The sequence below is a fragment of the Triticum urartu genome, chromosome 7 (assembly GCF_003073215.2).
Source record: "Triticum urartu cultivar G1812 chromosome 7, Tu2.1, whole genome shotgun sequence".
Lineage (NCBI taxonomy): Eukaryota > Viridiplantae > Streptophyta > Magnoliopsida > Poales > Poaceae > Triticum > Triticum urartu.
The window spans coordinates 15,932,838-15,950,163 of NC_053028.1; the positions used below are offsets into that span (position 1 = coordinate 15,932,838).

The 17,326-nt window shown below is 42.9% G+C and overlaps 1 protein-coding gene across 2 annotated transcripts; it reads right to left on the reverse strand.

Annotated features, from left to right (window-relative positions):
* Nucleotides 1–3,967: 3,967 nt before the first annotated feature.
* On the reverse strand, nucleotides 3,968–12,844 carry LOC125519482 (putative acyl-activating enzyme 19). 2 transcript variants are annotated; one of them, XM_048684273.1, is made up of 17 exons: nucleotides 12,552–12,842; nucleotides 12,023–12,448; nucleotides 11,626–11,819; nucleotides 10,812–11,012; nucleotides 9,271–9,990; nucleotides 8,379–9,103; nucleotides 8,101–8,176; nucleotides 7,934–8,020; nucleotides 7,461–7,504; nucleotides 7,087–7,195; nucleotides 6,940–6,999; nucleotides 6,670–6,754; nucleotides 5,954–6,018; nucleotides 5,527–5,586; nucleotides 5,277–5,321; nucleotides 4,869–4,972; nucleotides 3,968–4,791 (listed from the first exon to the last, which is right to left on the reverse strand). In XM_048684273.1, exons 1-17 carry the CDS (start codon nucleotides 12,772–12,774, stop codon nucleotides 4,566–4,568), a joined length of 3,450 nt encoding a protein of 1,149 aa, XP_048540230.1. In that variant the 5' UTR covers nucleotides 12,775–12,842; the 3' UTR covers nucleotides 3,968–4,565. The 2 variants fall into 2 exon arrangements, with proteins under 2 accessions (XP_048540230.1, XP_048540231.1); XM_048684274.1 differs by lacking the exon at nucleotides 5,277–5,321 and having other exon boundaries at nucleotides 12,552–12,844.
* Between the last annotated feature and the right edge of the window lie 4,482 nt (nucleotides 12,845–17,326).

Here is a 17,326-nt window from a genome sequence, read left to right on the forward strand (position 1 = left end):
TTTTTCGTTTCCAAAAGGCACGGCCGTGACTCTCGATAAAGTACAACCATGCCTCTCGTGAAAGAAAAACCGTGACTTTCGCAAAGAAAAAAAACGCGTTTTTTCGTGCAAAAAAACCGGAAAGCTAAGAAACGTTAAAAAATCCGAAAAGAAACCGTTTAAAAAGCCGAAAACGTGTGCGGAAAAATAAAAAAACAAAATCCAAAGGAAGCGTCTAGAGCATGACACGTGGTGAATGGCTGAGAGCGCGTCAAGTGGCGCTGATCGTTGCGAGACTCTGAAAGAAGCGCTCGTTAACTAGTTGCTCCCACAAAAGCGAGAGCGAAAGAAAAAGAAGCCGAGCCAGAGCGTGGGCGACCGGTTAAGCCAATCGTGCTGCAGCCCGCGTAGCCTGCGTGGGTGTTTTAGCCAGGTTCGGGCACGTGGACGGTCCAGCCCAGCCCAGCCCACCTTGATAACTATTCTCGGTTGCCGTCGTCCGGTAGGTATACAGCGAAGTCGAAATCAACCGCCGGAGCCGGAGGTCTCCGCTGCAATATTCGCCGTCTCCGTCGCCGTCGCCGTCTCCGTCTCCGCTGCAATCTTCGCCGTCGCCATATCCTCTGTTTCCACTCGCCGTCCGTCAGGTATACATACATATACACCCTCCCTAGCTAGGTCAACCGAATCCTAACTTCCATGGCTTATCTCATGACTCATCACCGGTGCATACTTGGGAGCCCTCCTCACCGGTGCATGCAAGAACCATAGTAAGCTAGCAGTATTAGGAAAAGAAACACCAAGCGGCAAGCAGCACCATTATTGTTATTCCGTATCATATTATCCAGGGTGTGTTGTCCTTTCTGATTTTCAAGAGGGTTACCTCATCATGTAGTGTGGCGGTGTTCTTAGGTCTTCCTGTGTTATCTTTCGGTCTCGTATGCTCCTGCGGTCTGCGTTTCCCGTTTATCGTGGGATCGGCTTTGTAAGAGGGTTACCTCACAATCTTGTATCGTTCGACCGTATACTTTTGTATATGGTTGGTGCTTTATATATAAAGCGGGGCGAAAGCCTGTTTCGAGGTTATTCCATATCATATTATCCTGGGTGTGTTGTCCTTTCTGATTTGGAAGAGATCAGATCACCAATGGCGATTGATTAATTCTTACCTTCTTTTTCCTGGAGATAGAACGATTCCGAGACAATCCATCAAACATGCTGTCCAGCTAAATCGCTGGCCACAGCAACAGTGCTCGGATCTCTTCCGTGTGAAGCCTTGGCGCATCAATTCCTGAATAATTTACTGTGTATCTCCACTGAGTTCGCAATCGACCCTCTGCGTTCATTTTGTTCCTTTCGTGCCACCACAGCCGTACTAAAGTGCAGCCCCCCGAATGCGTTTGTCCGGGCCTTGTTTCACCAGTGCTAGTACGACATCAGTAGGCGATTCGTCCGAGTTCATGGAGTGTTCGAAGGTTTAGGCTGCAGGGGAGGCTGGAGGAGGTAGTTTCAGAAGTATTACTGTGTTTGGTTATTGTTGTTATCTAGGACACATTAATTAGCAGCAACGTATTAGACGGAAATCCAATGTTCTCGAATCTTGCCAGTTTATCGCGTCACTGGGATTTTGTAATATGTTTTAATTGACATGACTCTGTGCCTATTACAACTAGCATATCAAGATCTTGTACTGGTCACTCTGTTACTTTTCTGTTATTCGGTCCTTTCTTCTAAAACATGCCTTTCTTTGGTGATCTGTTGCAGGGAAACTGCAATTACCTGCGAGGAAAAGGCATGTTACATTTTTGTCACCGCCACCATGTACAGATTGCGAGGGTGGCCAGACCTCCCGGAGGGTCTGCTGTACTCTATCATTGCTCGGCTGGGCCTGGTCTCGTTCTCCGATCTTGTTGCCTTTTCTGCTACCTGTCGCTCTTGGCATGCCGCTTTCTCCACCTTGGTGCCACTCCTCCCACCTCTCCTTCTCCGGCCTGATGTCCCTATGTGCTTTCCACGTCATCCTCCCATGATCAACAAGCTGGTACGAACACGGCCATGCCATGCCACTAATATAGCAAACCAAGACACCTACCAGTGCTGCCAGATTCCCTTACATAGTATTTTTGGTGAAAACAATACCCCACCAAGTCCTCTAAAAGGGTTTCGCTTCAGTGGTGCTTCCTATGGTCATCTCATTTTCTCAAGAGATAAATCATGCCTCGTTGTTGACGTGTTCACAGGTGCTAGTGTCTCATCCCCAAAACTACCGATCATTAAGGACATCGGGATCTTCTATGCTGCCCTCACTGCTCCTCTAGCATCACCTAACTCACATATCGTTGTTGATATCGGATCGCGCAATTTGTTTTGGCGTGTTGGTAGTCAATATTGGGTGGGACGTTCTCCTGACGATGGACCAATCAAGCAAATAGTGGTCTTCAAAGGGCGTGTTTTTGGCATCGATTCCAATCTCAAACTCTTCAAAGTGCAGTTGACACCCCAGATTTGCATACAGGAAATACCAGTTATGGAGTCAACCATGATTAGGAAATGGCACCATTCCGATAGATGGCTAGTGATTTGCGGCGATATGCTTCTCTTGGTGTCCTTGCGAGGAACCATTATAGTAACAGGAGTAACCTTCGAAGTCTTCCGCCTTGACTTATCTACTGCACCTGCACTATGGCTGAAGGTGGAGAAGCTAGAGAATTGGGCGATATTCATCAGCACCGACAAGAGAAGTCAGGCATTGTCTTGCATGAACCCAAAGATATGGGGAGGGAGGAGCAACTGCGTATACTGCTATAACCATGACTCTAAACATTGGGTTGCACTAGAGTTGGGAAAGCCACTACAGGGAAATGGGCCCACCTCCAAATTTAATCCAAACATCTTCATATTCATGGGTCGTGATAGCAGGGTGCAACCTATGTGGGTTGTCCCTAGCATGCTCTCGTTCTGTCGGTGATGGTGACGAGCTTTATGCATGGCTAGCTGCTGAGTCTTATTTGGAGCATGTTCTTCTCTAAAGATTTCTAAGAATCTCTAATTTTGCCTGCTGTCAATAAATGAAATCGTAACTTCGGCTCAATCGTAACTACAAACTATATTTTGGTTTGTGTGTAATTATAGGCTAATCTATGTTTCTCTGTAACTACAAACTGAACCACGAAAGGTTCACATAAGCTCGTAACTAATTACTATTATTTTGTTAGTTAGCAACATTTGGAAGTTGGATAGGAGGAATGCATGAGATTGATTCACCCCAGGCCTGCACCTATGGAGGCATTTCCATAGCAAGTGTGTCTTTTTTTGTCTTTCATATACAATGGTACCGTTTATTGTTCATTTGTTTTCATTCTACTGAATGGAATATATTTCTCTTAACAATTGCATTTCACACATTACTTACATGTGGTAGTCTCCTGAACACATACTAGTGGCTTATAAATCTCTATCGGATAAGGTTTCGCAATGGCCGGTTCAATCCAGATTGCATTTCACACATTACTTACATGCTGCAGAGGCCTCGTGAAGACTAGTGGCTTATACATGTCCACTGGATTAGGTCTCGCAAAAGCCGGTCCAATCCAGATTTAGGAGGTATCAGAAATAAAATTGCATTTCACAAATTACTACATGTTCATAGTCTCCTGAACACTGATGGCTTGCAGCTGAGAACAGCTTTAGCATCGTCGTGCTTAAGAGTCGATATCAGCACAGTGAAAAATACTCTGGGATCAACATCAGCACACAAATTTGAACAGGCTGTCAGCTGCTGGATGGGCTCCAACCCAAGGACAGCGTCGTTAAGATGTTCATGGAAGTGGGCAACAGATGGGAGATGCATCCCTATCACCGCTCATGGTAGAGTCGATGGCGTACTGCCTCTCCAAAACATTGTGTGTCCTTGGTGCAAGACTATGCCGTCAATCATGTGTTCTTCCACAAATTCATAACTTCGAAATGCTGGAACAATTCAACGGTATATAAGAACATTCGAACGAGGAACTTGGAACCAGCTGTATGTTGTTGATCACTGATCAGGAGTGGTTTTGGTACATTACATATATTTCTACACTGCCTTGAAACATCAGCGTATGTACAAATTCAAAATGTTGCTCTCGACCAACAATTCTGATTCTAACTAAAAACCTAAAATTCTGTTGCATAAAAAGAGACCTATCAGTATGCTAACCAAGCTTGAAGGTGTATTTTTCGCAGCGAAGGAGCGAGGGCTGTTTATAGCTCTGCTTCCACTTTTGAACCCAGTACACTCGGTTTGCAGTAAGGTTGTAATGTGCTTGTGATACTGAATATCAAGCACTTAACCAAAGATTTACAGCGTGGAAATCCAACCTTTGAAACCCAAGCACCGGTATCTTCTGCATTTCTTCTCTGTAGATTGTTCAAAACATCAAGCTGCTCGGGACATCACCAATAATTCTTCTATTGGCCACTAAGCAAAACAGTTTGACTGGATGTGTCTAATATCTAAGTACTGTGCATCTCTTGCTGCTGAACCACCGCAGGATGAAGATACGATGCTGAGCAGCTTGGTGTAGCAAGGGAAACTAGATTACGTGTTATTCACTAAAGTTAAATGGATTAGTGATTGAGAGACAATGTAGCCGATCATCTCTGCATCCAACAAAGATGCGCCCACCCACCATCAAGGGTGACGAGAAGATGTCCCCAGGAAGATCCATGGCTGCAAACTCTTGCACAGAGTAACCATCTTTCTCTTGCTCAGCATCAGCTCTAATACCAAGGACGCGGACCTTCCCAGAACTTGTGCAGATACAAGCAAATCTGCATAAAGGACAGCTATAACATTTTCTTGACACCTAGTATTTGCTATAAGACTTTGCTATCTATATGTCGAGTACCTCTCTGATGCTCCAGATGGCGTTGATGATAACACTTCATCAACAAAAGCAGATGCAGTAATTGGATCGCCGGCGTCATATGACCAAAGAAGATCACCAGATGTCTGTGGTGTAATCATTAATGTTTAAGTACTAAATGTGAAGATAAGCCAGATCTCCTAGTAAACCAATAATGCAATAAATAAAGTTCAATTGTTTAACACAAAAAGAACTTGAAAATTACCCGCAGCTGCTAAATTGACATCAGAAAATAAGTAAACACAACCGTGGGAGAGATTCTATGATCATCAACTGTATTTCAAGAAATGAAGTGTAAAAAATACAGCATGCTACTCTCTCACTAATGCCCGTAGAAAAGATTGCGTTGTCTCAAAAGAGACATTTGGAAGTTCAGTCAGTAAGACTTACAATATCAAAAGAGTATAAACTTCCATCACGGGAAGGTATCAGGACCTGCCATTGACATGTATGCAAAAGTTTGGTTCAGTTTACTTCAAATTGGGACCACATAAAGTTGTCAACTGTTGTTGAGCTCAAGCAATTAGCTCGTGAGGAAATAACCTTTTTCAGAATTCTCAAAGTTAAATAATATACTGTGGAATAATATGAACATAAAACTACATAAGACAAACGAGACTTTGATAAACAAAGACCATACCTGAGAAGGAAGGGCAGATGACACACATGCACCAGCAAAAATAGGACCACCAACAGTTGCCTGGGTTTTAAAGAAATTTGTTATGGCTCTGCAATAAAACATTAAATAATACTAACAAAATTGACAGTATGTAATAATACTAAATAACAAAAAATAAAATCAAATAAAATATTGATACGACAAGACTTAAAAACAAGGGCGTCTAAAACATAAATTGGCATCCACAAACTACAATTGTTCTCTGAGTATTCCGCTCAATGTTAGTTAGTTCTGTAGGCTGGATAGTTAGCTTTAGTCTAGCAGATGTCTGGTGTGTCTACCAGACAACTCTAAAAGAATAACTATTCCTTTGTATATCATTCTGTTGCAGAACTGTAACTTTGCAACAATAGCTTCACAAACACAACAGGGAGAAGAGCTATTCCACCTTCCAGACAACAGTGCCATTTGAGTTCAATGCGATCACCAGACCGTTCACCAAGCAACAAACAACTACAAAATGAAAGTTAATAATCAGTATAAATTGGCATCCTTAAGTGAAAAATACTGAATGTACATAGCAAATTCCCAGTACATTCCTTATCAAACCCACACATTGGCTGAGGTCCATACACATGTTATGTTTAATTGATTTTTATAATATTAAACTTGGCACCTTAAAGCATATGCCACATAGCTAGCCAAAACTATGCTCGAGACATGCACGGTTGCACAATTTTCTTGGGGCCTCCCCATCAGTTTCACGTTTAAAATAAATGGTTTTGGCTGATGCTCAGATGCTGCCGTGCCAGGGAGGAACTTACGGGGTTCAAATTTTACAAGGAAACTTGAAAATCTTGGATGAAAAAAAGTGCATCGCTAAAAAAATTCAACATTTGGGAAATACATATGAAAAAGTAGGCACAAAAATTTCAACATTTCTGAAATACATATGAAAAAGTAGGCATTAACTAAATGGTGAAAAGGTGATTTTTCAAAAATTAAATCTGGATGTGGACCAACTCCTAAAATCGACTGGCTCTTGCTACCTTTAACGTTGCATCCTCCTAACTCTTTTTGTGTCAAGGAAATTTAATCATAAAACATACATGGACATATTGCAAGACATCTGTGCTCATGCCCCATTGCTAGCTTAAGAATTACCATTTCCACTTTGATGATCGATGGCAAGAGAACTGAAAATTGCTGCCCCGGCTTCATATTGCCAAACTATTCTGAATGATGGAACCTGCTACCACCAAAAGAAACCAGTCAAGACTCTAGATATTCAGTCATTGCTAATTATTTTACTTTCTATTACCAGCTTTGCTGCACACAATTCCCATGGAAACAATACACAGAACGATAAAAAGAAAAGAAAAACATGCACATTTTCTCCTTTAAAGTTATCACGGGGAATATATCGCAAGTCACCTCAAGGGATATTGCAGTTACAAGGCCACTCGTACATGCAACATAGATCCTGTCATGTGCCTGCAAGAAGCAATCCAGATGACACAAGATCAATAGAGCCCTTGCACAGATTTAAGGCAGATGCATGCTGTGAATCAGTATAAATACCATGTCCACAGCAGGAGAACCATAGATGCTTCCACCACAAGATACTTTGTAAGCGCAGCAACGATCTTTGTAATTTAGTGCATATAAATGATGATCATAAGAGCCACACCTGACAACCATACACAGCATATATTTAACAAAAAAGGTTAACAGCAGTACAGTCATCTATTGTGCAAACTTGTGTCTCTGTATGATTGAAGAGTGAGTAGACAGATCATTGGTTCACTCATTCTAGTTGCAAACACGACATTTTATTATCGTAATAACAAATGTGCTTTCATCTAAATGGAGAGAAAAGATATATACAGAGAGAGCTGTAACAAGTGGTAGTAGTGTTATGATGAAGAAACACAAGAAAGATTATGGAATGGTACCATATTAAATTCCTTGTCCTGTCAACAACTGGTTGCATTTTTACCTGAAAGAAGCTTCTTAATTTGGGATATGAAATATCGAAAACATTACATGCTTAATATGTTCCATCATGTACGCTGTAACAAAATAATCATGGTGTAACTTAGTAACTGCATTATCAACTTCCATATGCTAGAAATGCTATCATCATGGGTGTTTGCATAACTTAAGCGTGCCATTTGGCCCCTTTACAATTTCACTTGCAGCAGTTAAAGAACTATAGCCTACTCAACATGAACATACAGTCAGGAAGATTTTCTGAAAATCAAACATCCCAAAGCTGACATCTATCATAGTTTTATTTACGTCGAGCACACGAAATAATCAGTCCCTTGTCATTCTTAGTGTTCCTCAGAGATGGGATGAAAATACAGCTGCCATATTTCAAAGTGAGGTTTAAAAGATATTTCAAATAAAAATGCAGCAATTGTACCTCTCCATCTGTTTGAACTGTCCAAGATAGTTTACCAGTCAACATATCATGAAAGTAAATTTTCCCTTTATAACATCCGACCACAACCTGTCCAGCAGATTAATGATGAGCTAGATCGCAAAATGATTGGCAAGCTGCTATGTCAACTAGTTCAAGAGTCAGGTCACCTCTGAAAAGTCACCAGTAATAGTAGCAGAACACTCCACACGTCCTTCCAATTTGACAATCCACCTCACTGAACCACTGCATAATAAATTGGAAGTAAATTGTAAAAATATTCAGTATGCATATGTCAGATCGGAACTGCTATCTCATTGAATCAAATTCAAATTAACCGAATCAATAAGAACAGCATGAGAGCATACGTGGTGCACCAGACCGAGGATTTAGCATTCAAAGTAATAAGAAAAAGAACAATGACTAAGAAATAGCAAGCAAAACTCACTTGGAACCATCAATGCAGAGAAATAAATGTGAATGCGACCCAATAAATATGTTTATCATCCCATTGTTCAGGACAAGCAAAGGTGAGGCATCAACACATGAACCCAAAGGAATGTTCCAAAGTTCCTGAAGATAACCTCTTTTGTTGAATGAAACATATGAGCAAACATCTTCAAGTTGCAGCTTCCCTTCATCGTCATGCATAAATCTGTTGCAACGCCCAATAGACCACTTCTTGTGTAAACAGAAGTTCAGGATCCACTGACTCCCTATGACACTGTTTCTGTCCTTCAAGCATGTATCCAAGTAGAGGCCGTTTACCTGGTATCTATCATCAGGAGAGAATGGATATTTGTTAAGCTGGCCATCTGTTTCATCTCCATAACTCTCTGCAATTTGATAATGTGCGCGCTTTCCATTTATCCGTGCCTTGCCTCCATGATAACTATCATCCGCATTTGCAGCAATCGGGTCAAATAGTCCATGTATGCTTGTAGATACGTTCAGGCCCTTCTTAGGCTGAGGCTCATCAGTAGGAGAAACCAAATTACTATGCTCCACAACTAAAGCGTGCAAAAGCTTAGAAGGGGTTGGATAGATATAAAGCAGTCTCATGTCAATCTCCAACTTGTGGGCTGCATGGGCTGCAGAAATTGAGTTACCACCCAAGGTGAAAAAATCATCAAACTCGGAAACTTCATCAACAAGCAGGGCGTCACAAAATGCCTATTGTAGATAGAGACGGCGTCAGTACAACATGAACATGAATGGACACTATCCAAAAATAAATAAAAACTGAAAGAAGGAAAAAACATAAATGCCAGATTAAAAGGAAACAAGTTTTCAGGCAAAAAACCAAAAACAAGGGACAACACTTAGAATTAAGAACAAACCTTTTTAATAACTTGTAAATATGGATTAATTGGACCACTTCCAGACTTAATTTGCTCAATTCCACATGGTTCCAATGCACACTCCAAACTTGATAACTTGACATAGTCAACCTTTCCTGAAGAAGTCAAAGGTAAGGACTTCACGTGGAGAAAGAAGCTTGGAATCATAGCTGGTGGAACCTTCTTGATGAGCCAACTTCGAATTGATGCCATGATATCTTGAGAAGAATTTACTTCTCTATACTGCAGGCTGTCTTTCACAATTTCATCCTTATTCTTAAACACCAGGTATGCATTATAATCTGGAGACCCTTTACTTTGGAAAGTAACTGCAGCATCACTGACAGCAGGATGTTCCTTTAAGATGGATTCTACCTCTTCTAGTGAATAACGCTGCCCATAATTTTTTACTGTACGGTCCTTTCTCCCAAGGAAAACAAGTTCACCAGCCTTCAGCCGTCGAGCATAATCACCTGTTTTGTAGTATGTTGAACTTTCACTGCCTTCAGTGTGATTACTCCTCAGAAAGTCAGCTAAATAACCATTGAATAAACATGCTCCACTGACACAAATTTCACCTTCATCTGCCATCCCAGCATGCGTCACAAGAAAAACTTCACAATTTGCAATAGGAAATCCAATCGGTACACTGGTTATTTCTTCACACTCTAAAATTGCAGGGAGATCTTTGCAATCAAAGAATGTACAATCACCAGAAACCTGAAACACAAGTACAAATTTTGAATAAAGATACATAATAAACACCAACACTTTAATTTCAACCAGTCCCTGTGTGGAGTAAACTGAACAAAAGATAGCACAAAAGAAACAACAGTAATTTCAAGCTCCCAGTGAGATGAAACAATGATGCAACTGAGCTCATAGATTGATGGATATTAGGGACAGAAGTCTGCCATTTCTGTTCTTCTATTTAACATGTTGCTCAGATTGCAACACTCTATGTATCTCTTCTGTGTCGTAATTCCAGACCAATTTAACATCTCAGGATGAAAAAGGGACAGAGATTCAGTTTTAAAGTTCATCTCCGGGCGTAAGAGGTAGTAGGGAACTCGAGCACTTAGTCCTTATTATGGCATACCAACTCATTACAATGATTCCCCTAAATTTACATTTAATAGATAGCAGTAAAACTGTGGTTAGTAAATGATGTACCAATGGCAGGAGCAAAGCACTCCCTGTCACGAGCCTAATTCTTGGGGAGGAAATGTACATCCATAGCAGGAGCAAAGAACTCCCTGTCTCAAGCCTAATTCTGTATGACATTTTTAGAAGGTTTTAAACTTATCTGCATAAAGATGGCACCGATAACTCAATTATGTGAATGCAATGAAAATATTTAAACATCCTTTTTATTAATAGCCAAGTTGGGAAAATTCAGCCGGCTGGCCAAAGTAGTGTTGATTAGCACTGGCATTGTCTAGTGAAAGCAATAGGTAAGAGTAAGAATGTATCAGAGAGAGAAAATAGACTTGATCTCCTCTGAAAAAAAAAAGAAAATATTTGGTGGGTAACTTTCTCACCTCTGTTGTTCCATACAAATTTATGATAGTAGTCTCTGGCAGAATTTCACGAACTCTCTTCCAAAGCACTAATGACAGAATCTCCCCACTAAATACCAAGATCTTAAGAGAGTTATATCCACATGAAATATTTTTCTCCAGGGTGGGTAGTATTATCTCCATCAGCGACGGAACTATAGTCATCCTTGATATACGATATGCCTGCGGCAACATGAGCCAAATGCAAGCGCAATGTATGTCATACCAAAAAGAACAAGGGAGTAAGGTAACGATGAACCAAGAAAATCAGGAATAGCATTCTAGGAGTAGGAGCTATTGTTTTGTCAAGCATCTATTCAAGTTGAACAGGAAACAGCGTCAGACTATCCCTTGATCACAACGGCAGCAAACAATAAATACTGTTTGCTACCATAATATCTCTGCCAATGATAGTGAGAAACGAAATCTTATGCTAACATACATTAGAAGCTACCCACATTTGGGCATACATGAACATATGACTTGAGTTGGGAAGTCAGAAACCCTGACTGTCTAAATTATGCAAGTTGAATGGAAGCAAGCATGCCAACAAAACAGCATCCTCACTTTTATCCTATTTTCTCAGTGTTAAATGATAATTCCACAACATGAAACCGAATACTCGAAATGCAGTTTTATTTCTCAGATTCCTAAGCAATATTATTCAAGTAATAAGCTTTGGAGATTTTGACAAGATACCTTTTGCAAAGAAAAAAACTAACTGGATAAGGAAACCAAACACATGGAAGTATTTTCACTAGAACAATGACAAACACACGTGTGAAAGCCAAGAAACCTTAATCAAGTTGGCCAACGATGTTGGATTAGCTCTCCAATCAATGGGGGGAATGACCAGTGTTGTGCTAGTCAACACAGCAGAAAGAAACTCCTGAAGATGGTCGACAAAGCTGACAGATGTCTTAAACAACAACACATCATCCAAACACAAAGGATTCCTTCTTTGCATCCACAAAAAGCGATTCAGAAGACCTAGCCCATGATAGTAAAAGAAGCATTTCTCAGTAACTTGGTTTCTCAACCAAACCTAAAATTCAATCGGAACCGCCTAGTATAGTAACCTAGAAGTCTACCAAGAGGCTAGCATCTAGAAACATGCCAATCAATTCCGTTGTCATTCAGAAGCAGAGCAACGCTGATGACATAAGTAATTTCACAACAGTATGAATGTTTACCTTTCTCTGTTCCACAAACACCTTTGGGTCTTCCAGTAGAACCGGACGTGAACATCACATAGCAGAACCCCCGCGGCCTCTTGCGCTCGCAAGGCCAAACAAGTTCATCTCCACCTACCCCAGCCTCTACATCATCGGACCCTTGCCGACATCGGATGTCACCATTGAATCGCAGAACAGGGCAAGAGCTGCCCTTAAGAACATCGTCTTCATGCGAAACCCCTGCCGATACGACTAGCACCGCATTAGAAGCAGAGACAGCTGACCGGACCCTATCCTCGGGCCAGGATGGGTCCAGCGGCAGGAACGCCTCCCCGCACCTAAGCACGGCGAGGACGGCCGCGACGTACTCCACAGACGGCCAGGCGTACACCCCAACGACCCTAGGCGTCGCGCCCGCGCCTCCCCTCTGTCGATCCGAGCAGCCTAGGGTTCCAAATTCAGGGTCAGATAGGCGGGGGGAGGGGGTTGGGGGCGAAATTACAGCAGACAACAAATCAGCCGAGTGCATCGCAGCTCACACACGCACCTGGGGACTCGTCGTCGCCGGGATGGTCGGTGGAAGGGCGAGGAAGCGCGGCGGCGATGCGGCGGGAGAGCGAGGAGACGGCGAATAGGAGGTCGCCGCAGGCGAAGCGGCGCCCGCCGTCGCCCGAGTGGACGACAGCGAGTCGGGCTGGGTCCCCGCGCGCGGCGCGGTCGAAGGCGTGGGAGATGCAGCACGGCTCCTCCTCCGCCGCCGCCGCCGCCATTCCGCCGCCGAGCTCGGCGCGCGCCAGCGGAGAAGGAAATTAAACCGACACCCTAGCGGAAGCGGATAGTGCAAAATCCGCCTTCGAGCTCAGTTTGCGTACTGTGCGGAGCCGTTTCCCCAACGCTGAGAAGCGCAAATCTTCAATTTTGTTTTTCTTGAACCGGCAAATCTTCAGTTTGTTACATGGTTCGAGTCGAAAATACATTTACACTTTGTATACTCCTATAGGCGAAGGGCATTTACACATGGTTCGAGTCGAAAATTCAACACAGCAGAAAGAAATTCCTGAAGATGGTCAACAAAGCTGACAGATGTCTTAAACAACAACACATCGTCCGAACACAAAGGATTCCTTCTTTGCATCCACAAAAAGCGATTCAGAAGACCTAGCACACGATAGTAAAAGAAGCATTTCTCTGTAAATTGGTTTCCAAACCAAACCTAAATTCAATGCCTATACCTTTTATGTTCCAAATTAAGATTTATACCAAGTCTAAATGGACGGATAAAAGATGCTAAACCTAAGTCCGGTGCCAACTATATTGATGGTGATTTGACCAACAAACTGATGACATCTTGTTCCATCTAAAATAGACCTTCAGCAGTTCATGTTGGTGATCTTATCTACAGGCTTGTGAACATTATATACTTCGCCGATCAGTTGCATATCAACGCAGTCGATTTTGTTGTAAACCATCTTGGACCGGCTGTAGAACTTGCACTTGTAGAACCTCTGGCACTCACACCTCTAGAATCAACTTGGTGCATGATACATACATAAATGCCCCTCCTTTTCCTGGTGTCTCTTATTCCCTGATAGAACTTTTATATTATATTTATGTTCATCTACCATCTCTCAAAGACTAGCTCCTCTTTCATCTTCACCTTTCACAAATCCGAATGTGATGGAAGAGTGTTCCAACTAGTAGAACTAGATGTCACTGCTTGAGTCGCGACGGGGCGGTATATATGCGCACGCACACGTGCCCCCGCGCGCGCACACACACACACACCAAACGTCATGATGTTCACCGTTGGAAGTTGTTGGCTCGGTACAATTGTGTCTTTATATTATGTAAAGGTCTAAATGATATGTTTTGTCATCGTCCTTATTTTTTCAAGTTAGACATGATATTTTTCAGCAACCATGGAGTAAAGCCCAAATAAATGGTATAGGCATTGTCTATCCAAGCAGCCTAGGGTTCCAAATTCAGAGTCAGATAGGCGGGGGGGGGGGGGGGGGGGGGGGGGGGGGGGGGCGAAATTATAGAGGACAACAAATGTCAGGCGAGCGCATTGTATCTCATGCACGCACCTAGGGATCCGTCGTCACCGCGGTGGCCGGTGGAAGGGCGAGGAAACGCGGCGGCGGTGCGGTTGGAGAGCGGGGAGATGGCGGATAGGAAGTCGCCGCAGGTGAAGCGGTGCTCGCCGTCGCTCGCGTAGACAACGAGTAGGGTAGGGTCTCGGCGCGCGGCGCGGTCGAAGGCGTGCGAGATCCTGCACGGCTCCTCCTCATCCTCCATCACCGCCATCGCCATTCCACTGTCGAGCTGACGCGCGCCAGCGGAGAAGGAAATTAAACCGACACCCAAGCGGAAGCGGATCATGCAAAATCAGCCTTCGAGCTCAGTTTCCGTACTCTGCGGAGCGGTTCCCTGGCAGTTCTTCGGGTTTTTTTTGGAACTGGCAAATCTTCAGGGTTTTTTTACAACAGTTCGAGTTGAAAATACATTTGCACTTCATATATAGGCTAAGGGAATATCTAGATACTTTCTCTGTTCCAAATTAATTGATTTGTAGCAAGTCAAATTGACAGATAAAAGATGTTACATCTACGACTTATGCCAGCTATATCAATGGTGATCTCGACCAACAAACTCAGGACGTCACCATTGTTCCACCCAACGTAGACTTTCAGCATCATCAAGTTGGTGAGCTTACCAACAGACTTGAGAATATTATATACCTCGCTGATCAGTTGTATGTCACCATAATCGATTTTGTTGTAAACTAAGGCCCCGTTCTAAAGCTCTCCAGGTTCAGGAAATCCTTCCAGCTTCGTGCGCCAGCTTCCAGCTTCCGCGAGGAGCTACGTGCGTTCGGGAGGCTCTAGCCAGCTTCTCATGCGCTGGCGCTGGGCTACAGGGTTGTTTAGAATGAAAGGGTGTGGACATGGGCTATTAGGGAGTACATATGGTGACATGGGCTGCAGGCCCAATTCGGAGTGAAGGATGTGGATGACCCTGCTGCGCCCACGTCTACTTGCTGGTTCCCACAGGCCACAGGGCTCGGGAGAAAAGAAATCGGGAGGTGCAACGAACCGGTATGCAACTTAGCGGTGGCATTCCCTTGTAATTACATCGAACTCCCGCTTCTCGTTTTAGCGAAGCTGGCCAACCGCCGCTTCTCGTCTCCGCAAAAATTGCATGGGTCGGATCCTCGTCTCCGCGAAGCTGGACCCTCGAAGCTGGAGCGTTCAGGATCGATTCACATAGGTATTCTGGGAAGCTGGCTTGTGGAGAGGATACGAACGGGCCCTAAGTTGTATGACTCACACTTCTAGAACCAACTCGATGAATGGTCCCTATAGCAATGGCCCTTCTTTTTCTGGTGTCTCTTATTCCCTAACATAGCTTTTACATTATATGTATTATGTTCATCTACCATCTCTCAAAGACTAGATCATGTTTCATCTTCACATTTCGTAAATCCGAATGTGATGGAAGAGTGTTCCAACTACTATAACTAGGTGCGACTGCTTGAGTCACGATGGTGGCGGTATATATGCACACATACACACACCAAACGTCATGATGTGCATGGTTGAAAGTTGTTGGTTCGATACAATTGTGTATTTATATTATGTAAAGATCTAAATGATATGATTCGTCGTAGTCCTTATTTTTTTCAAGTTAGGTATGATATTTTTCAGCAACCATGAAGTAAAGCCCAAGTAAATGTAGTAGTGTAGGCATCGCGGTTGCTATGCAACATTTTCAGGATGATTGACTAAACAAGTTTTGACTGATATTTTTCTTTTGAGAGCTCATGTACGGAGTTTGGCATTGTGTTGCCCGTACAAGTTGCCATTAATGTTTGGAGATCATCTCTTCTCTCTTATATATAAGACAATGCATTTACACAATATTATTGAGTATTAATTGCATAATTTGGTGAAATTGTGATGCATAATTCTTTGTAATTTACATATATAAACTGAAATATCAAGAAAACAATGACTATCAGGCATTGGGTTTGAAACACACTTTAAGAATAACTAGTAAGTACGTAAGTGCAATGCTCATTGGTATTTGGTGGAATATTAATTGCATACTCACCCCTATGAACACACGCACACGCACCCTACTCCTATGAGCACCTTCGAACTTGTACTTTATTTCTTTCATTCATTTTCTCCTCATTCTGTATAAGCACCCGATCCACTCACTGACACGTAGTTTTGTTGTACGTATTTTCTCACCCTACCCCGGAAGCACGATGGCGACCCCGCACACGAATGAGGAGAGGGTGCAGAGGAAGTGGCCACAAGCGATTCGAAAGCACGGGCAAAGTAGCAAACCCGCCTCCGCAGCTTCTCCAGCATGAAAAATATGAGCACGGTATGCGCACTGCGCAAAACTGCCTTTGCATGACCTGCACCACGCAGGAGATGCACACTTTGACACTTGACATAATCGGACTGAGTTCTCATCGGAACCCTAGCCCGGGACACTGCGTCACCCCCAACTCGGCCTTAGATTTTTTTTCGAAAAAGGGGCTCCCCGGCCTCTGCATCAGAAAGATACATACGGCCATCTTATTCTCCAGCTAAAGAAAAAGAAAAATATAAATGCAGCTCACACAGAGCGACAAACGGCTAGATACAAACTAGCCAAGAAAAAGGTGCCACAACCGGCCGGCTAAAAATAGATAGGGAAACTAATTGCCTATCCTATTACATGACCGCCATCCAAACCGGTTAAAGATATCCCGAGCTACCATCTCCCAACGGATAGATCCAGTAATCAAATGCCATATGCTTAAGACATAGGCTCTACAGTATGCTATGCTGTGTACCGCACCTGAAGTATGCCTTGCCATGAGTCAGTCAAGGGGTACAAGAGTGATCCATGAATGGATCACAAGACAGCGGTCATAGTTATCCTTAGTAACTAGTGGACTAAGGAATTTTCTCGATTATGGAGGTGATAAAAGAGTTCGTCGTAAAGGGTTACGTCGATGCAAGCTTAACACCTATCCGGATAGCTCTGAGTAGAGATACCGGATACGTATAATAGAGCAACAATTTAGAATAGCTCCAAGTAGAACAGTTATTTGAAATAGCTCCAAATAGAACGTGGCAGCTACATCTAGGAGATGACATATAGATTTGTAAAGCACACATGGATCTGAAAGGTTCAGACCCGTTGACTAAAACCTCTCTCACAAGCAACATGATCAAACCTAGAACTCATTGAGTGTTAATCACATAGTGATGTGAACTAGACTACTGACTCTAGTAAACTCTTGGGTGTTAGTCACATGGC